The 21,895-nt window shown below is 45.0% G+C and overlaps 1 protein-coding gene across 1 annotated transcript in view; it reads right to left on the reverse strand.

Moving 5' to 3' along the window:
- lepr (leptin receptor) overlaps nt 1–21,895 on the reverse strand; it is a gene marked incomplete at its 5' end in the record, with an annotated part of 71,661 nt that overhangs the window by 19,450 nt on the left and 30,316 nt on the right. Inside the window, 4 exons of the mRNA XM_084163901.1 lie at nt 6,772–6,923; nt 7,136–7,356; nt 13,577–13,676; nt 13,823–14,101. Of these exons, the coding sequence (XP_084020027.1) occupies nt 6,772–6,923; nt 7,136–7,356; nt 13,577–13,676; nt 13,823–14,101 (752 nt within the window). The remainder of the gene's footprint in view (nt 1–6,771; nt 6,924–7,135; nt 7,357–13,576; nt 13,677–13,822; nt 14,102–21,895) is intronic.

Here is a 21,895-nt window from a genome sequence, read left to right on the forward strand (position 1 = left end):
GGTCCTGGAGTGGCCTAGCCAGTCTCCAGATCTCAACCCCATAGAAAATCTTTGGAGGGAGTTGAAAGTCCGTGTTGCCCAGCGACAGCCCCAAAACATCACTGCTCTAGAGGAGATCTGCATGGAGGAATGGGCCAAAATACCAGCAACAGTGTGTGAAAACCTTGTGAAGACTTACAGAAAACGTTTGACCTGTGTCATTGCCAACAAAGGGTATATAACAAAGTATTGAGAAACGTTTGTTATTGACCAAATACTTATTTTCCACCATAATTTGCAAATAAATTCATTAAAAATCCTACAATGTGATTTTCTGGAGAAAGAAAATCTCATTTTGTCTGTCATAGTTGACGTGTACCTATGATGAAAATTACAGGCCTCTGTCATGGTTTCGGCCGAGGCTGCTCCTCCTCCTTGTTCGGGCAGGCTTCGGCGGTCGTCGTCCCCGGAGTACTAGCTACCACCGTTCGATGTTTCATGTTTGTTTTGTTTTGTCTGTTTGTACACCTGTCCCTTGTTAGTGTTTGATTTGGTTTCCTATTTAGTTATCGTGTGTTGGGTCAGGTGTTATGTGTGATTGGTTATTGTCTAGCTGTTGCTCTCGTTATTACTCTCGTGTTTTGTTGTTTTCGAGAGTCCGCACTGTGTGCGCTATTGTCTTTTTACGCACGTTGTATTTTGTGCGTAATTTGTATTTTGCCTCCCGGTTGGGTTGGCTGTTCGCCTGTTTGGTGCTGACTTCATTTACTAAAGTCTGTTCACGAACGCCCGTGTTTCCTGCGCTTGATTTCCACACCGCATCTACACTCAGCTACTGACAGAATCACACAACACACCCATGGAATCAGCAGGAGCAACCGCGCCAACGGACATCATGGAGGACCGTCTGCGTGGGCAGGAGGACAGGATCAACCAGATCGGTCACGCCCTGGATCGGGTGATGAACACTCTCCACCGATGGGAAAGCAGCGGGGTACCCACGCCCCCACCTACCGGACCATCCCCATCGGTCAGTCCTCCTGTCCCCCTTCCGGAACCCAGCGGGATTCGGCTCTCGCTCCCGAGGGCGTACGACGGCTCCGCTGCCGGGTGTCAAGGGTTCCTGCTGCAAGTGGAGCTCTACCTCGCCACCGTACACCCGGCGCCCTCGGGACACGAGAGCGTCTCCGCCCTCATCTCCTGTCTCACCGGCAAGGCGTTGGAGTGGGCCAACGCCGAATGGAGGAGAATAGACGCCGCTACTATTACCTACGCGGAGTTCTCCCACCGCTTCCGTGCCGTGTTTGACCATCCACCAGAAGGGAAGGCGGCGGGGGAGCGTCTATTCTACCTCCGACAGGGGATGAGGAGCGCACAGGATTTTGCTTTGGAGTTCCGGACTCTAGCGGCAGATGCAGGGTGGAATGAGCGGGCCCTCATAGACCACTTCCGCTGCAGCCTCCGGGAGGACGTCCAGAGAGAGTTGGCGTGCAGGGATACCACGTTGTCGTTTGACCAACTGGTCGACATGGCCATTCGGCTGGACACCCTGCTCGCCACCCGTGGACGTCCCGGGTGGGGGTTGCCCATTCCACCTTCCGGCACCTCCGAGCCGAGCCCTATGGAGCTCGGATGTGCTGGCGCTAGAGAACGGAGGAGTAGGAACCCGAGGGGGGCCGTTCCCTGCACCAACTGTGGCCGTGGAGGGCACACCGCGGCTAGGTGTTGGGGAAGGTCCCCCGGTGGAGGTGAAGGCAGGCCACGCATTGGGGGAGTCCTCCCAGGTGAGTAGGCGTCCTACTTACCCAGAGCTTTCTGTCGTTCACATAACCTTGCCTGTTTGTTTTCCACAGGTTGCACCTCGTTCCCAGCATAAGGCGCTAGTAGATTCAGGCGCAGCTGGGAATTTTGTAGATCGCCAGTTCTGTGTAGAGTTAGGGATTCCTCTCCTTCCCGTTGATAAGCCTTTCCCTGTACATGCCCTAGATAGCCGTCCGTTAGGATCTGGGTTAATTAGGGAAGTTACAGCGCCCCTTAGGATGAAGACGCAGGGGGGTCATGAGGAGACGATTCAGCTCTATCTGATTGACTCTCCTGCGTATCCGGTGGTGCTGGGACTTCCCTGGTTGATTACCCATGATCCTACTATTTCGTGGCGAGAGAAAGCTCTTAAAGGGTGGTCTGTTCAGTGTGAGGGGCTATGTCTGGGTGTTTCCATAGGGGCGACCTCGGTGGAGAGTCCAAATAAAATGCCCGCACTGCATATTCCCCCCGAGTATGAGGATTTGACACTGGTGTTTAGTAAGACAAGGGCGGCGCAGCTGCCGCCTCATAGACAGGGGGATTGTGCGATAGATCTCCAGTTAGGAGCAGCACTCCCGCGGAGCCATGTGTATCCCTTGTCTCAAGAGGAGAGGAAGGCGATGGAAACTTACATCGCTGAGTCTCTGAGACAGGGATACATACGGGCCTCCACTTCACCCGCTTCCTCTAGCTTCTTTTTTGTGAAGAAAAAAGATGGAGGTTTGCGCCCGTGTATTGATTACCGCGGTCTCAATCAGATTACGGTGAAGTACAGTTATCCACTTCCTCTGATTGCGACTATGACGGAGTCATTACACGGTGCTCAGTTCTTCACAAAATTGGATCTCAGGAGCGCATATAACTTGGTGCGCATTAGAGAGGGCGATGAATGGAAGACAGCATTTAGCACGACCTCCGGTCATTACGAGTATCTCGTCATGCCATATGGGTTAATGAATGCTCCCTCAGTCTTCCAATCCTTTGTAGATGAGATTTTCCGGGACATGCAGGGGCAGGGAGTAGTCGTGTACATAGACGATATTCTGGTGTACAGTTCTACCCGAGCTGAGCATGTAGCCCTGGTGCGCCGAGTGTTGAGGAGACTGTTGGAGCATGACCTATATGTCAAGGCAGAGAAATGCCTGTTCTTTCAGAAGTCGGTCTCCTTTTTGGGTTATCAGTTGTCTGCGTCAGGGGTGAAGATGGAGGTTGACCGGGTGTCAGCTGTGCGTAATTGGCAAACCCCAACCACTGTGAAAGAGTTGCAACAGTTCTTGGGTTTTGCGAATTATTAGCGGAGGTTTATCCGGGGTTTTGGACAGGTGGCAGCTCCCATAACGTCTCTGTTGAAGGGGGGTCCGGTGCGCTTGCGGTGGTCAGCTGAGGCGGACAGGGCTTTTGGGAGACTGAAGGACCTGTTTACCTCGGCGCCGGTGTTGGCGCATCCGGATCCCGCTTTACCATTCCAGGTAGAGGTAGACGCGTCCGAGGCCGGTATTGGGGCCGTCCTCTCACAACGGTCTGGCACACCACCTAAGCTCCGCCCCTGTGCTTTTTATTCTAAGAAGCTCAGTCCGGCGGAGCGGAATTATGATGTAGGGGACAGGGAGCTGTTAGCCGTGGTACAGGCCCTAAAGGTGTGGAGGCATTGGCTTGAGGGGGCTCAACACCCTTTCCTCATTTTGACGGACCACCGTAACCTGGAGTACATCCGGGCAGCTAGGAGACTGAATCCTCGCCAGGCCCGCTGGACTATGTTTCTAGCCCGGTTTGTGTTTAAAATCACTTACATCCCTGGGTCCCAGAATGGGAAGGCAGATGCCCTGTCTCGGCGGTATGACACGGAGGAGAGGTCCGTTGAGCCCACTCCCATACTACCAAAGTCTTGTCTGGTGGCACCGGTGGTATGGGAGGTCGATGCAGAGATCGAGCGGGCGTTACGCACCGACCCAAGTCCTCCACAGTGTCCAGTGGGTCGGACGTACGTTCCGCTCGAGGTACGCGATCGCCTCATTTATTGGGCTCATACGTCCCCCTCCTCTGGACATCCAGGTATCGGCCGGACAGTTCACTGCCTTAGCACTAAGTACTGGTGGCCAACGTTAGCCAGGGATGTGAGGGTTTATGTCTCCTCCTGTTCGGTGTGTGCACAGTGTAAGGCGCCCAGACATTTGCCCAGGGGTAAGCTACAACCCCTGCCCGTTCCACAACGACCCTGGTCCCACCTCTCGGTGGACTTTGTTACAGACCTTCCCCCCTCACAGGGGAATACTACCATCCTGGTCGTTGTGGATCGGTTCTCGAAGGCCTGTCGTCTCCTTCCCATGCCGGGTCTCCCTACCGCCCTACAGACCCGCTGAGGCTCTGTTTACCCATGTCTTCCGGCATTACGGGGTACCCGAGGATATAGTGTCTGATCGAGGCCCCCAGTTCACCTCCAGAGTGTGGAGAGCCTTTATGGAACGGTTGGGGGTTTCGGTGAGCCTTACCTCGGGTTACCACCCGGAGAGTAATGGGCAGGTTGAACGTGTCAACCAGGATGTGGGTAGGTTTCTGAGGTCTTATTGCCAGGGCCGGCCGGAGGAGTGGGCGAGATACGTTCCGTGGGCCGAGATGGCACAGAACTCTCTCCGCCACTCCTCCACCCAACTAACCCCTTTCCAGTGTGTGTTAGGGTACCAGCCGGTTCTGGCACCTTGGCACGAGAGCCAGATCGAGGCCCCTGCGGTGGATGAGTGGGTGCGGCGCTCGGAGGAAACATGGAACGCTGCCCACGTTCATCTGCAGCGGGCCATCCGTCGGCATAAGACGAGCGCCGATCTCCACCGCAGTGAGGGGCCTGTATACGCACCTGGAGATCGAGTCTGGCTCTCGACCAGAAACCTGCCCCTCCGCCTGCCCTGCCGGAAGCTGGGTCGGCGGTTTGTGGGGCCATTCAAAGTCCTGAGGAGGTTGAACGAGGTGTGTTACAGGTTAGAACTGCCTATTGATTACAGGAATATTAACCCCTCGTTCCATGTGTCTCTCCTCAGGCCGGTGGTGGCTGGTCCACTCCAGGACTATGAGATAGAGGAGACTCCTCCGCCCCCGTTGGACATCGAGGGGGCTCCGGCGTACACTGTGAGGTCCATCCTTGATTCGAGACGCCGGATGGGGGGTCTCCAATATCTCGTGGAGTGGGAGGGGTACGGCCCGGAGGAGCGGTGCTGGGTGCCGAGGAGGGACATATTAGACCTGTCCCTGCTGACCGAGTTCCATCGGGGTCATCCTACGCGCCCTGCTCCGCGTCGTCCTGGTCGTCCCCAAGGCCGGGATCGGCGCACGGCTGGAGCCGCGCGTCAAGGGGGGGGTACTGTCACGGTTTCGGCCGAGGCTGCTCCTCCTCCTTGTTCGGGCAGGCTTCGGCGGTCGTCGTCCCCGGAGTACTAGCTACCACCGTTCGATGTTTCATGTTTGTTTTGTTTTGTCTGTTTGTACACCTGTCCCTTGTTAGTGTTTGATTTGGTTTCCTATTTAGTTATCGTGTGTTGGGTCAGGTGTTATGTGTGATTGGTTATTGTCTAGCTGTTGCTCTCGTTATTACTCTCGTGTTTTGTTGTTTTCGAGAGTCCGCACTGTGTGCGCTATTGTCTTTTTACGCACGTTGTATTTTGTGCGTAATTTGTATTTTGCCTCCCGGTTGGGTTGGCTGTTCGCCTGTTTGGTGCTGACTTCATTTACTAAAGTCTGTTCACGAACGCCAGTGTTTCCTGCGCTTGATTTCCACACCGCATCTACACTCAGCTACTGACAGCCTCTCTCATCTTTTTAAGTGGGAGAACTTGCACAATTGGTGGCTGACTAAATACTTTTTTTCCCCACTGTATATATTTTTGTAATACATTTTAGAATAAGACTAACGTAACAAAATGTGGAAAAGGTCAAGGGGTCTGAATACTTTCCATTTTACATTTACATTTTAGTCATTTAGCAGACGCTCTTATCCAGAGCGATTTACAGTTAGTGAGTGCATACATTATTTTTCATACTGGCCCCCCGTGGGAATCGAACCCACAAACCTGGCGTTGCAAACACCATGCTCTACCAACTGAGCTACATCCCTGCCGGCCATTCCCTCCCCTACCCTGGACGACGCTGGGCCAATTGTGCGCCGCCCCATGGGTCTCCCGGTCGCGGCCGGCTACAACAGAGCCTGGATTCGAACCAGGATCTCTAGACCACTGCGCCACTCGGGAGTTTCCATATGTATAGTGTATACTGTATGTCTTAAAACATTTTGAATGGAGGAAAGATTTCCAAAATACTCATGCACCCAACGAAAGTGGGCACATTTTAGAAAGAAAATATATTAACCTAAATATTCTCATCTGCCCACCAAAAGTTTTAAATCAGAGGTTTTATTAAAATAACGTATTCTGCCTCAAGCCACCAGTAAATGCCATGTATTTTAGGGCAAATAATGCCACTCCTAGATCAGAGATAGATAGAAAAGTGAGACTTTATGCCCGACCAGCTGATGCTCATGGCCAGGCAGTTGTACCTGTTGCTCCCTCCCTGCCACTCTAGATGAGCTCAAGGCTGCATCCGAAATGGCACCCTACATCAGGGTTCCCCAACTAGCGGCCCAAGGGCCGGATTTGGCCCGCCAGTGATTTTATTTGGACATAGAAGACTGTAAAAACACCAGCAAATCAGCTCCAATTTATTTTTATATTGGAAATCTGTTCCAAAGTATTCCCACGCATAATAGAGAGATATATCTGATCGTGTACTAATGCAAGCAAGGTTTGAAATTATTATGTTTTAGTCAAATATTATATCTGTTTGGGCTTCATGCAGTCAATTTGCAGTCTACAAATTATTAGTAATTGTGTTCTGGCCCCCTGAGCATCCACTCAAGAATAAGACGGACCGCGGCTGAATCTAGTTGATGATCCCTACATAGTGCACTACTTTTGACCAGAGCACTATGGCAAGAGCCCTACGTACCTGCCAGAATGGATGGGCCCTGCCAGTGGAGAGGGCATAGCGGACCTGGTACTGCATATCGTAGAGGGGCAGTTCTGGGGGCACCCACGCCAGCTTTAGGACCCCACTGGGCATGCTTACTGCCTCAAGGCCTGAGGGAGGATGGGGCTTCACTAGAAGGGGAGAGGCAAGGAAGGGAGAGGACAGTCATTATGTAGCCTGGTCAAGCAGACTGAAAGCTATATAAAATGTGAAAAAAAAAAGAAAAGAAAAAAAGACTTATTATTATTATTAACACATACAGGTGCTGTAGGTTCCAAAAAGCCACAACATGTAAGAAAATAAATGTAACAAGACCAGAACTCCTATACTGGTCCTAACTCACCGTGTTCCATAGGTGTGATGTAGACAGGATGTGACCTCGTGCCGTTGTCTGTCTTGGCCTCCATCCACAGCTTGTAGCAGGAAGTCACTCTGATTGGCTGCAGATTGCAGCTCTTCACTCCCCTAGAGCTGCTGGATTCACACTTCGCCTGCCTGACCACACCCACTGGCCCGCCCACCCTCTCCGCCTCCTCCATGACGTCACAGGACAGGTCGGCCACCCTGGAGAATTTAACAGACACACACACGCATACACACAAAGAACGTCAGGGTGAAAACGCCCTTACCACTTCTGGGTATGTATGATCTATATCATAGTCTATGGTATGCAACAAGTCTAAACTTCTACACTTCCTTTCACTGCCTGAGTTTTGAAATCACAGCAATAATTCACAAATTACACACACACAGTCATTTACATTTTGCTTGACAACCTGCACTCAGGGGTAGATGTAACATAGTAAAGTATATCTGTCTCTCCATTTAGTATTATATGTTACGTTTCGTATGGGATGTTAATGTTAATTTGTGGATGTCCATCATACATTTCGTATGATATGTTCCAGTACCAATTGCAATTCGTACGATTTGTTACGAATTGCAAACGGTCTCATGTAACCCGTTTCAGAAAGTTAGGCTTATGTCCACGTCACTACTTCACAGAGAAGGCACTTGAATGTAAAAAGAAAATATATTTATCAAAATGCGTTTTGTTTGGGCAGAAATGCCTTCTGGAACATGTGAACATTCATGTGCCTTAATAACAAACTTGCATGCCATCTGTAAATATGAATAAAATTGTTAAATTATGAAAAAGACAGGAACCTTCCCACTAGACATGATTGGCTGAGATAATCGTGGGCTGGACATGCCGAGAGAGGAGTTTGGATTGGTCTGCCATGTAGCATGAGTCTTTCTATAACATGAGCTGCTCAGTATGTGTAGATAATCCTTGCTACCGCAGCATTTATTAAATATATAACATTAGCCATAGAGAACTGCAAAAGTGTTGCTACTGCTCTAACAACATTGCTGCCCTGAATTTAGCAGGTGCTATCAACAAAGATCAGTGGGGAAAAAGTTGTGATGGACTATTTTCTGCACACGGTCAGTGTAAACCGAAGTGACTTGAGACAATGCGGGCCAAACAAGCTGTACAAACAAAATGGAAACAATACAGGACGTACTTAGTTAAAGGCCTTCTAGTCTGCCGTGAAGCATTCATCCATGTATACGGGTAAGTCTAGCTACATTTTCAGATACACGTTTCTAATTTTGTTAGAATTTTAATTGCAAGTTAAAGCGTACTGTTAGCTAGCTACCAAACGTTAGCATGCTGGCTCGCTAGCTAACGTTACATGTATGATCTGTGTAGTAATATTATTTGTATCTCAGAAAGCCCTTTGCATTGTATGCATGGTGGCTAGCTATGACAATCTGTTTGTAGTGCTAGTAGTATTGTATAGGTTGGGATTATGGTTCATTGTTTAGCTAGCTCATTATAGCATTTATTTCACATGACCCATCAATTTATACAAGTGTGCCTGGGTAAAATATGTATAAAATATTTGCATCTGAACCCATTTCAGAGCACCATTTACACCTTCTGTATCCTGTGCATGTGACACATAGTTTGATTTTATTTGATATAGTGTGTGTTTACCAGAGATGGTAATGTGAAGAACAACACGACCTACACCAAAGTCAGCTTAGGATATAGGACTAGATAAAGTGTATTTTTACCTGTTTTTTTTTCTTATTGCAGGCTACTACTTTCACCACTTTTAGTCTTGAAATCTTTGGTTGTTTACTACACTACCTTACTCACTCTAATTAGCACATGGTATTACATGTGAATCCTTAAAGAGATGGGTAGACAAAGAAGATCTCTCCAGTAGGTGTACCAAAACATTCAAGAGCCATTTTCTCGAAAATGTGGGGTAACAAGTTTATCAACTTTCAAAGCAGGATTACTTTCCCATTGTTCCTCAACTGCAGTGTACGATCTACCATTTTGAAGCTCTGAGTCTCTACTTTTATCCAATGGCAAAAACACAATTTCAAATTTCGCAACATAAGACTGAATCGAGGTGGTCGGTCACATATAATTCTAATTTGAGTGTCCCGGACTTACATTTACTATGTTACGCCTAGTCTTAGACACCAGGCTGCGCTTGAGGGGGTTAAATCTGTTCTGTATTGTTCCATGATCCTGAACCAACTCCCACTCTGTATTTCTTAGGAATACATCAGAGACACCAAGCAGAGACACTGAAAAGGTGTCAACATTTAAAGCTGCAATATGTTCTGTTGTATTTTTGACTTTATGTTTTGGTTACCCCATATGTAACTCTGTGTTGTTGTTTTTATCGCACTGCTTTGCTTTATCTTGGCCAGGTCGCAGTTGTAAATGAGAACTTGTTCTCAACTGGCTTACCTGGTTAAATAAAGGTGAAATAAAATAAAAAAAGATATAAAAAAGATGGTGTGGTCTACAGCTTATCATGAGATACTCTACCTCAGACGAGCAAAACCTTGAGACTTCCTTAGATATTGTGCACATATCGCTTTGCCTGTTTGGCAAACTATTAAAATCGTATCAACCAGGAAATGTCAGAGCAATTTATGTATAATGCATCTTTAACAAAGAGCCAAATATAAGATCCTCCTGTATTTCAAATGCTCTAATACACTGCTTTTAATAATAAGATATAAGATAACCAATAGTCACTTTAACAATACAGTACCAGTCAAAAGTTTGGACACATCTACTCATTCCAGGATTTTTCTTTATTTTTAATATTTTCTACATTGTATAATAATAGTGAAGGCATCAAAACTATGAAATAACACATATGCAATCATGTATTAACCAAAAAAAGTGTTAAACAAATCAAAATATATGTTATATTTGAGATTCTTCAAAGTAGCCACACTTTGCCTTGATGACAGCTTTGCATACTCTTGGCATTCTCTCAACCAGCTTCATGAGGTAGTCACCTGGAATGCATTACAATTAACAGGTGTGCCTTGTTAAAAGTTAATTTGTGGAATTTCTTTCCTTCTTAATGCGTTTGAGCCAATCAGTTGTGTTGTGACAAGGTAGGGGTGGTATACAGAAGATAGCCCTATTTGGTAAAAGACCAAGTCCATATTATGGCAAGAACAGCTCAAATAAGCAAAGAGAAACGACAGTCTATCATTACTTTAATACATGAAGGTCAGTCAATACGGAACATTTCAAGTGTGCAGTCGCAAAAACCATCAAGCGCTATGATGAAACTGGCTCTCATGAGGACCAGCCTCAGAAATTGCAGCCCAAATAAATGATTCACAGAGTTCAAGTAACAGACACATCTCAACATCAACTGTTCAGAGGAGACTGTTTGAATCAGGCCTTCATGGTCGAATTGCTGCAAAAAAAACACTACTAAAGGACACCAATAATAAGAAGAGACTTGTTTGGGCCAAGAAACACGAGCAATGGACATCAGACCAGTGGAAATCTGTCCTATGAGTCCAAATTTGAGATTTTTGGTTCCAACCGCCGTGTCTTTGTGAGATGCAGAGTAGGTGAACGGATGATCTCAGCATGTGTGGTTCCCACCGTGAAGTACGAAGGAGGTGGTGTGATGGTGTGGGGGTGCTTTGCTGGTGACACTGTCAGTGATTTATTTAGAATTCAAGGCACACTTAACCAGCATGGCTAACACAGCATTCTGCAGTGATACACCATCCCATCTGGTTTTCACTTAGTTGGACTATCATTTGTTTTTCAACAGGACAATGACCCCAAACACACCTCCAGGCTGTGTAAGGGCTATTTGACCTAGGAGAGTGATGGACTGCTGCATCAGATGACCTGGCCTCCACAATCCCCCGACCTCAACCCAATTCAGATGGTTTGGGATGAGTTGGACCGCAGAGTGAAGGAAAATCAGCCAACAAGTGCTCAGCATATGTGGGAACTCCTTCAAGACTGTTGGAAAAGTATTCCTCATGAAGCTGGTTGAGAGAATGCCAAGAGTGTGCAAAGCTGTCATCAAGGCAAAGGGTGGCTACTTTGAAGAATCTCAAATATAAAATATATTTTGATTTGTTTAACACTTTTTTGGTTACTAATTGATTCCATATGTGTTATTTCATAGTTTTGATGTCTTCACTATTATTCTACAATGTAGAAAATAGTCAAAATAAAGAAAAACCCATGAATGAGTAGGTGTGTCCAAACTTTTTACTGGTACTGTACGTGTACAGGTGTAGGTTGTAGAGGTGTATGTGTAGGTTGTAGAGGTGTATGTGTAGGTTGTAGAGGTGTATGTGTAGGTTGTAGAGGTGTATGTGTAGGTTGTAGGTTGTGGAGGTGTAGGTTGTGGAGGTGTAGGTTGTAGAGGTGTATGTGTAGGTTGTAGAGGTGTATGTGTAGGTTGTAGAGGTGTATGTGTAGGTTGTAGAGGTGTATGTGTAGGTTGTAGGTTGTGGAGGTGTAGGTTGTGGAGGTGTAGGTTGTAGAGGTGTATGTGTAGGTTGTAGAGGTATATGTGTAGGTTGTAGAGGTGTAGGTGTAGGTTGTAGAGGTGTAGGTGTAGGTTGTAGAGGTGTAGGTGTAGGTTGTAGAGGTGTATGTGTAGGTTGTAGAGGTGTAGGTTGTAGAGGTGTAGGTTGTAGAGGTGTAGGTTGTAGAGGTGTAGGTTGTAGAGGTGTAGGTTGTAGAGGTGTATGTGTAGGTTGTAGAGGTGTATGTGTAGGTTGTAGAGGTGTATGTGTAGGTTGTAGGTTGTAGAGGTGTAGGTTGTAGAGGTGTAGGTTGTAGAGGTGTAGGTTGTAGAGGTGTAGGTTGTAGAGGTGTATGTGTAGGTTGTAGAGGTGTAGGTTGTGGAGGTGTATGCGTAGGTTGTAGAGGTGTAGGTTGTAGAGGTGTAGGTTGTAGAGGTGTAGGTTGTAGAGGTGTAGGTTGTAGAGGTGTATGTGTAGGTTGTAGGTTGTAGAGGTGTAGGTTGTAGAGGTGTAGGTTGTAGAGGTGTATGTGTAGGTTGTAGAGGTGTAGGTTGTAGAGGTGTATGTGTAGGTTGTAGAGGTGTATGTGTAGGTTGTAGAGGTGTAGGTTGTAGAGGTGTAGGTTGTGGAGGTGTAGGTTGTAGAGGTGTATGTGTAGGTTGTAGAGGTGTATGTGTAGGTTGTAGGTTGTGGAGGTGTAGGTTGTGGAGGTGTAGGTTGTAGAGGTGTATGTGTAGGTTGTAGAGGTGTATGTGTAGGTTGTAGAGGTGTATGTGTAGGTTGTAGAGGTGTATGTGTAGGTTGTAGAGGTGTATGTGTAGGTTGTAGGTTGTGGAGGTGTAGGTTGTGGAGGTGTAGGTTGTAGAGGTGTATGTGTAGGTTGTAGAGGTATATGTGTAGGTTGTAGAGGTGTAGGTGTAGGTTGTAGAGGTGTAGGTGTAGGTTGTAGAGGTGTAGGTGTAGGTTGTAGAGGTGTATGTGTAGGTTGTAGAGGTGTAGGTTGTAGAGGTGTAGGTTGTAGAGGTGTAGGTTGTAGAGGTGTAGGTTGTAGAGGTGTAGGTTGTAGAGGTGTATGTGTAGGTTGTAGAGGTGTATGTGTAGGTTGTAGAGGTGTATGTGTAGGTTGTAGGTTGTAGAGGTGTAGGTTGTAGAGGTGTAGGTTGTAGAGGTGTAGGTTGTAGAGGTGTAGGTTGTAGAGGTGTATGTGTAGGTTGTAGAGGTGTAGGTTGTGGAGGTGTATGCGTAGGTTGTAGAGGTGTAGGTTGTAGAGGTGTAGGTTGTAGAGGTGTAGGTTGTAGAGGTGTAGGTTGTAGAGGTGTAGGTTGTAGAGGTGTAGGTTGTAGAGGTGTATGTGTAGGTTGTAGGTTGTAGAGGTGTAGGTTGTAGAGGTGTAGGTTGTAGAGGTGTATGTGTAGGTTGTAGAGGTGTATGTGTAGGTTGTAGAGGTGTATGTGTAGGTTGTAGGTTGTAGAGGTGTAGGTTGTAGAGGTGTAGGTTGTAGAGGTGTAGGTTGTAGAGGTGTAGGTTGTAGAGGTGTATGTGTAGGTTGTAGAGGTGTAGGTTGTGGAGGTGTATGCGTAGGTTGTAGAGGTGTAGGTTGTAGAGGTGTAGGTTGTAGAGGTGTAGGTTGTAGAGGTGTAGGTTGTAGAGGTGTAGGTTGTAGAGGTGTAGGTTGTAGAGGTGTATGTGTAGGTTGTAGGTTGTAGAGGTGTAGGTTGTAGAGGTGTAGGTTGTAGAGGTGTATGTGTAGGTTGTAGAGGTGTAGGTTGTAGAGGTGTATGTGTAGGTTGTAGAGGTGTATGTGTAGGTTGTAGAGGTGTAGGTTGTAGAGGTGTAGGTTGTGGAGGTGTAGGTTGTAGAGGTGTATGTGTAGGTTGTAGAGGTGTAGGTTGTAGAGGTGTAGGTTGTAGAGGTGTATGTGCCCAATGCTGTAAGTAGTGTTTACCTGGACAGGAAGTTGATTCCACCTACAGGTAGGTTGTTCCACCTACAGGTCATGCTGTCCAGATCCCCATTGGTCACACAGCTGATATCAATGACCGGATCTGAAACACACAGAGAATCTACATCAAACTAAATACATTTCCTGAGGTCTAACGCTAACCCAATCCCAACCCTATATCAATCCAAGCCTTGACATACATCCAAACCCTGACATCCATACATGCATCCTCCCATCATCCCAGCTCACCTTTAATATATATCGTTGCGTAGCGGTAGTTACAGCTATACGTCTCCCCTAAAGGCTGGCAGCAATGCAGGGTGTCAGACAGTCTCTGCTCCGATGGTCGAACCGTTATCTTACTGACACGGTCGTTGACCGCAGTGTACTGGCTCTTAGGCAGGCGGTCACGGGAGTTCAGAATCCAGACCGTGGTGCTGGCGTTCACCGTGAGGTCGTTGAACACGCAGTACACGGTCACGCTGTCTCCAAAGCTGGCCACCACTCTCTCAGGGAGATATGTCACATCTGAAAGCAAGCAAAGTGAACTCAGTTAGAAAAACTGTATAATAGGCTAATAGCCACATCACACCAAACCTTCACAAATGTTTCTAAACTTTATTAGGGTAATGTCAAAAGTAAGTCAAGCCATTGTTTATATGGAAAATACAAGCAGGATATTTTATCGCGGCAAACACAACATTTCAGCCATTTCAAATGGCTCAACAGAATGAAACATAACACCTGCGAACTAGTTTAAACCTTCACAAAAGTTTTGAACAGGCTATATTGCAGCAATTACCAAGAAAGGCTAGTGCCTACCGTACCCAACAAATGACAGCAATAGGCTAATGATATTAATACTATAACCTATCTAAAAATGGAGCACACATTTCAAAAACGTAATTTAACCACGAAAATGTCTCAACAGAATTAAACAAAACACGTTTTGCATATTTAAAGAACTGGTTTAGATTTTTAAATAGGCTACAATAATAACAATGATATACAATAATAATAAAACAAATGATTATAAATACGAAAATAAAATAAAAAGTTCCAAAATGGCATCCTACCTGAATAACGAGTTCCACAGTAGCCTGCATTTGGCCCTTTGTGTGGTACACTACATGGCCAAAAGTATGTGGACACCACTTCAAATTAGTGGATTCGGCTATTTCAACCACACCCGTTGCTGACAGGTGTATAAAATCGAGTACACAGCCATGCAATCTCCATAGACAAACATTAGCAGTAGAATGGCCTTACTGAAGAGCTCAATGACTTTCAATGTAGCACCGTCATAGGATTCCACATTTCCAACAAGTCAGTTCGTCAAATTTCTGCCCTGCTAGAGCTGCCCCAGTCAACTGTTTGTGCTGTTATTGTGAAATGGAAACTTCTAGGAGCAACAACGGCTCAGCTGCGAAGTGGTAGGCCACACAAGCTCCCAGAACGGGACCGCCAAGTACTGAAGCACGTAGCGCGCAAAAAATCTTCTGTCCTCGGATGCAACACTCACTACTGATTTCCGAACTGTCTCTGGAAGCAACGTCAGCACAAGAACTGTAGTAAAGGGGGGACCAACTCCATATTAATGCGCATGATTTTGGAATTAGATGTTCGACAAACAGGTGTCCACATACTTTTGGTCATGTAGTGTATAAAAAAATATTCTGCTAAAGTCTTCTATCATGTAAATGACATAGAATTGCATGCATGCATTTTTTTCTTCACACCTTGCAACAACAAAAAAATATCCCATGTCTGGAAATCCTAAAAACATGTCTGCTCAACATGTCTAGTTACCATGGCAACAGGTGGTAAGAACACTTTTCCCCCGCTTTGATTCTACCCTTCATCCTGAATGGAAAATTTGTAATCAACGGACCAAGGTAAGAAACAAAATCAATGTCATAAAGATTTATTTGAAAAAATAATCTGAGAAGACATTAAAAGGAGAAAAACTCAATTTCACACAGCAGTACACAATCTCCAGACATAGTCTGAAATAACAGATGAAGCATCACAGTTTCAGGGACAATGATGAAAAACTTGCTTCCAGTTTAAGTTATTTTCTGTTTGTCTGATTTTATGTACCTCATAAACAATCTATTGACTGAAAGCTAAAAAGGGCCATAGCCTAGGTGATTAGTTGCATGTAATGATCTTCCTCGGAGCAATGAGAAACAAAGAGCGTGTGTGAGGGAGAACCTCCTGGAGCCTCTCTAGGATTCAAATGTAACAAATGTCTCTGCGTGTGTCTCTGTGTGTGCTCGTCCTGACCAATAAAAATATAATTATATTTCCATGGTCCTGGCTCTCCTGTGTGTGTTTTCAATAATCACTTTTACACTGGGCAGAATCCCTCAGAGATCCCCATCTTTCATTCCCTGTCTTTGTCCTTTATGAAGAGCCTTCATCATGTCAGTCAGAGAGAGGGCTGACAGGGCTGACCGATGAATCTCCAGCTCTGCAGTGAAGCTATAGGAGGAGAGGTTGGACATAGACAGACAACCTCCGAAAACCAACTCTCTGCATGATGTAGTCATCACAGAGAGAGGGGGAGAGGGAGAGAGAGGGACAGAGAAAGGGACAGCGAGAGAGAGATAGAGAAGAGGGGCAGGGAGGGAGAGATCGAAAGAGGAGAATAAGAGAGAGATCAACTAGACAAAAATGCAAATGAGCCCTTTGATGAAAATAATAATACAATAATCCCACCTTCATATTCCTAATCTAATATTCTCTTAATTTAATCCATCCACCATCCAGCTCCCTAATTACCACCCTGCTCCATCCTGATCCTGTCCCCATATTTGACATTACATCTGGCAACCTGATACAACTTCACAATTTCCTAACCAAATCTGTTTGCTAAGTTACCCAATGTATACTGTATTGGCTGCATGGGAATGCAATGTATATCTATGAATCATTGCGTCTCTAACAGTACAGTATGCAGCAGGTACTGACCCATCCCAGTCTCCCCATATAGGTGTGTTTGTGTGGGCAAAATCTATCAACCACAGATGTATAGAAAGACAGTGTGCTAAGAAAATAGCTTCTCCTTTTGTCTTAAAGAGTGACTCAATGCACCAATTCCGCATGCGTTTCTCTGTTGCTCATTGTGAAAAACAAAATGTCAGTCTTGGGGGTGTGATTCAATGTGGCAGTTACTGATGTTTGTCCCACATGAGACACCATAGAACAAAGCCAGAATTACTTTAGAATGAATCTAAGATAACTCAAAATAAATCTAATTTTTCTGTACGTTTTTGCCGAGGTTTTAGTCACGCAATTTTACATCCAGCTAAGGTGTTTGGTGCAGTATTTCTCAAGTAAAATTTTTTACGACCTGTTGTCTTATGTAAACAAAGTCAGATCCACTGTGCTGCTGGGCAGGTGTGTCTCACTGTCTGTGTGTTCTGCATATCCTGTGTTTAGAGGGCAAGTGAGCATTGTCGAAATCAAAACCCTATCCTCAAGTAAGTCATGACAAACTCACCTACAAAGACTGACTTTATGACCAGAATTATCCTATTTACACTTTGTAGTCAATTTTGAGACTAGAATAAATGTTTGACTAATATCGATGCCAGCGGAGTACAAAAATAATAATTATCAGCTTCCATTCAGTCAGCGCATAAAACCGCTTCGCCAGGCCAAATATATACACATCTTTCTTGAAACATTAATATCTTAAAAGCCTTAATAGACATGTTTGCGCAGTGGTGAACCTATATGCCTTCAGTGTGTGACAGGTTCGTGATTCTGAAAGGACAGCAACCGTAATACCAGCGCACTCATGTAGGAGACTGCACTTTTTGTAAAACACAAAAGGGCCAGTGGTGTAGCACAGGTATTCTTTTCAGTGGGCATTGCGTATACTCACTTCTTAATCCCTATTGATGCGGATCAAAGTACTGTAGTGGAGGTATACGACTTATTAATTATGTAGTACAATAGAGAAATCATGCACAAAGTAGCCTACACAATCGCAAAGCACGTGAAATATATTCACATGCGCACTGCACACATAGCCTAGTTTCAGCGGAATATCATTTGCAGGCAGCAAGAGTGTGCAGCTCTCAACTGGTTTTGGCATGGAGCAGCTCACAGAAGAATGACGGAAGGGTAGTAAAGACGTTTCCACTTATGATACCAGTAAATGCAAACTAAGGCAAAAATGGGTATGAAAACTAGGTATTGAAAAAGTTTAGTCGAAGTGTTGGTTAGTAGGCTCTTTGTGATGAGCATTTGTCATCATGAGCTGTTTGCATCAGGGGCGTAGACATAGATGGGGCTGGGTGGACAAAGGCCCACCCACTGGGGAGCCAGGCCCTGACAGGCCCACCCAATCAGATTGATGTGGTTTAAGCATTGTTGTAGACTTAGACCATCTAACTTTTGTCAATTTTAGAGTGAAAATCTGAAAAATCAATAGGAAAACTTGTTAAAAAAACATAGGAAAACACAGGATCTTTCACATAGGGTGCTCTTCCTTCGCTGGGCGGCACATTTGGGAACTTTTTGGCAAAATTGGAGTATACCCGCTTCTCCAGGCACCACTACACCACTGCATAGGGCCGATGGAAAGACAGCAGTCAGACACAGCATGATGTTGTTAAAGGATAAGCAGTCCATAAACTCCGACCTAATAAGCCAGTAGGTCCCAATCATAAGAATCGAAATGTACAACTATTACTTCCCTCTGCAAACAACATTTCACGTTTAGCACAAAGTAACCACTGACCTAAAGTTTAAAGTGGAACTGACAGCGTTTTAACTACTTTGCAAATATGAAACAAACAGACAATCATAATATCAGTCAAAAATATCATTCCCAGTTTATGCTACAAAACCAACTTTATAAAGAGGTTTTAAAAATAGGTTATATTTGACTCAACATTCCATGACGTACACTAAGGCATTGTTGGCAGAATAGATGGATGCAGTTCATGATTAATATAATTCACCAATACATTTCTTGCTAGTCCAAAAAATATTGCTATCAGGTTGTAAATCACAGCTGGCCTGGTACATTGTTTGCTGCCTCCATTCGGGATGCACTGTTTCAGTTTCAATGACTCAATATTCTGGACAAAAATGGATGAATGTAACTAAAGCTGGGAATGTCAATACAATCAAACTAGCAAGGGCAATGATCACAAGTCAGTCATAACATGGCTAATAGGCTAGCATATCTATTTATGTAGTAAGCTAAAAACACAGAGCCTAATGTTAGCTAGATAGCTAGCTAACTGCCAGGAGGATGTCATGTCATGCCATTGGAGGAGTGGGTGAGTGACTGACTTTCTCCCTTCATATAGTTTTTCGGTGGCTATACACAGCTAGAGATGCAGGTGTCATTTGGTTAGCTTGCAAGAACTTGAACGAATGTTATCCAGTTAGCATATCTCTTGCGTTCGCAAATTTACTCTGGCTATCTACTCCGATTTCAGAGCACTCTCGTCTGAGTGTGCCAGAGCGCAGAACTGATGAATTTACGAACGCGCAACACCCGTTAAATATGACCGGTGTCAGTAAACATAGGCAAAAAAAGTTATAGTTAGTCAAGAACGCTCTAGATAACATGTAAACAGCATAACCAGCTCTGCTAGGGCGAGTAAAATGGTCAGAGTGAGGTGTTCTCTCATTTGTGTCTGGAAGTAGCTAGCTAGCAAGCAGTGTTGCCAACTCCTCAGTAAGGAAAGTAGCTATTGGCTGTCCTAAAAGTCGCTAGAAGTCGCTAAATGACATCATCACCTAATTTGCATAATTGGCAATGTGCATGTAATTGTGATGGACGCTGTAGGAGAGAGGAATAACGTCGTGGGAGAGACAAAAAATGAGTAAAAAACACCCTACATTTACATCCCGCCCTGAATGTAAGCCAGGGCGGGATCAGCCAGCGGTGGCTTCCCGCATGCGCGATTCATTTGCAGTCTGGACGCGGAGGGGTGAACATCTCCTGCTCTGACTGCAGCTGGGAGGGACTGCTGCGCGAGGACTGGGCCGCCTGTGAGTGCTTTGGGACGGGGGTGGAGCCCACGCCACGGCAGCACCTGCTGCTCGTTGAGAAGAGTAAGAACGATACGTGCTTTCAGTCTCCAATAACACCAGAAAAAGTCGCTAGATTTGTCACTAGTCGCTTTTTTGAAAATGTGTCGCTAGAGGGGTCTGAAAACTCGCTAAATATAGCGACAAAGTCGCTAAGTTGGCAACACTGCTAGCAAGTTAGCCAACTTTAGTCAGTTAGCTTGGGTGCTTGGTTTGGACAAGCATGCATTGGCAGGCAAGCTGCAGAAGGACGAGGAGGCTACAATTCCCCATCCCATCATTTATCAGTGCAATTTTGACGGCCAACTAGCTGAAAAAGTTTGAGAGGGTTTATCTAATGTTCCGTCGTTAGATATTTAGCTCATCTTGCTCTGGCTAACATTAGTTGTTGATGTCCATAACTGAGGAAGAGAGAGCCTACCTTTTCATAGTTGTTTGATCAATAGGACTGTAAAGGTCCTTAAATGTAAGAGGACTCCCGTGGTGTTTACATATTTGCAGAAATCCATTCAGGTGTATTTTGTGGCTTTTGGCGAACGCTTTCTAATGATCTAAAGTCACGCTGTTGCAACTGCCTGTAAAACACGCAGTTCAAAGTGAATGATGGCAGGCCCGTGTGGTAAATGGCTTGTTCGTATGAAGGCCTAATGTAGCTCTGATTGGCTATAGCGCACCGGTCTGTGTAGACTCAAGTCCTGGACAAGACAGATGTTTTTAATTGGTTTTATTTACTGCAGTGTCTATTAATTGTCCAAACGCACAGCCGCTTTCCCACTCTATATTACTAAAGAATTTTCACAAATGCGTAATATCCAAACATTCTAAGAATTTATGAAAATGTGAAAATGACCATATCTAAGTGGTCGCTTGTCAGAAAATGATTTTTAAAAAGTGTCATTCTTCCTGGGAACAGATATTAATAAGATTTCATGTTGCTAAAATGCTTTCAGTTCCACATTAAATGCAACAATGTTTCACACACACAAAATATTTTCTAAGAGATGGCTAGCAACAGCAAGCGCCGCTGCAATAGAAAAAACACAGTTCCACTCACCAGATGATCATTTAAAACTTAACTTCTTGTTGAAAGTTATTCTTGAAAAGGAAGAAGCTAACAAATTAGCAACAACATCCTCTTTGATAGCACCTGCTGAAGCCGCTGCAAAATAGCCGACAACAAAAGCTAGCTAGCTAGACCGTGAGAAAACTATTGTTCGCTACTGCGCGGTGACCTGTTGTCCTTCAAGAAGGCAGACGTTTCCATAAGTGTTTGTAAAAACGGCCCCACCCATTAAGTCAAAATGTGATTGGTTGATTCCACTGTCACTCCAACATTTTGCCCAAATACAGCTGAATGGCAGATGCCTTTATTTAGCTTCTGATGGCCTAGCCTATGGCTGACTTAGCTAGCTAGATTTATTTTCCCAGAGACCATCAGTGTTAACTGTGGGGATCTATTTTCTTATAACTAGATGTGATGCCTAGCTTAGAAAGAATACATTAATGATTAAACATAATAGGTTTGTGCTGTACTGATATAGATTGTTTAACATAACAAGCTGTGATTAATGTGAGGAACCGTTAGGGGGTAGGCTGAGACAGGCTTGTGACTCACACACACACACTGCCTCTTTGTTAAACTGCTCAAGGACATGTGTACTGCTACAATGAAGAAGAACAAACTATGTCTGAGGTTGCTGACTCGAGACAAGTTGTAAAGATAACAACTAATGCCCGGCAACAGTGAAGCGCCAAGGGGCTGGGACCAGCCTGAGCGCCAACGATAGGTTGGGTAAGTTTAAACACACCCAGCCTCTATTCTGACAGGCCCAGCAGGGAGCGGGAACTATCTCTGTCAGAGTATTTAAAGAAGAACTTATAACAATAGCTCAGTTCTCTGTCTGCCCTGCGTGGTTTTTCAGTGGGCCCGTATATACGAACATCATATTTACCATTCAAGTGTTTGCATTAATTAAAATACTAGTATATCTTAAAAGACGTGTGTTCAACTCTTTTTGTTCCTATACCAGATTCGAATTGACGCAACATAACATAACCCTTTTCTTTCCAACAAAAACAGAAGAGATAAAATCAGAACATAATTGAAAATAATACTATCATTATTATTATATAATAATAATTATTATTTTATAAATCCTTAGCCCTTCTCTGAAGGCGTAGAAGGCCCATTGTTCCCCACTGTGTTTGGGTTAGTAATAATTTGTAGAGTGGCTCTATTTTCCCTCAGCATGCATTTTTTCA

This window comes from Coregonus lavaretus (assembly GCF_964263955.1).
Source record: "Coregonus lavaretus genome assembly, chromosome: 6".
In the NCBI taxonomy this organism is placed as follows: domain Eukaryota; kingdom Metazoa; phylum Chordata; class Actinopteri; order Salmoniformes; family Salmonidae; genus Coregonus; species Coregonus lavaretus.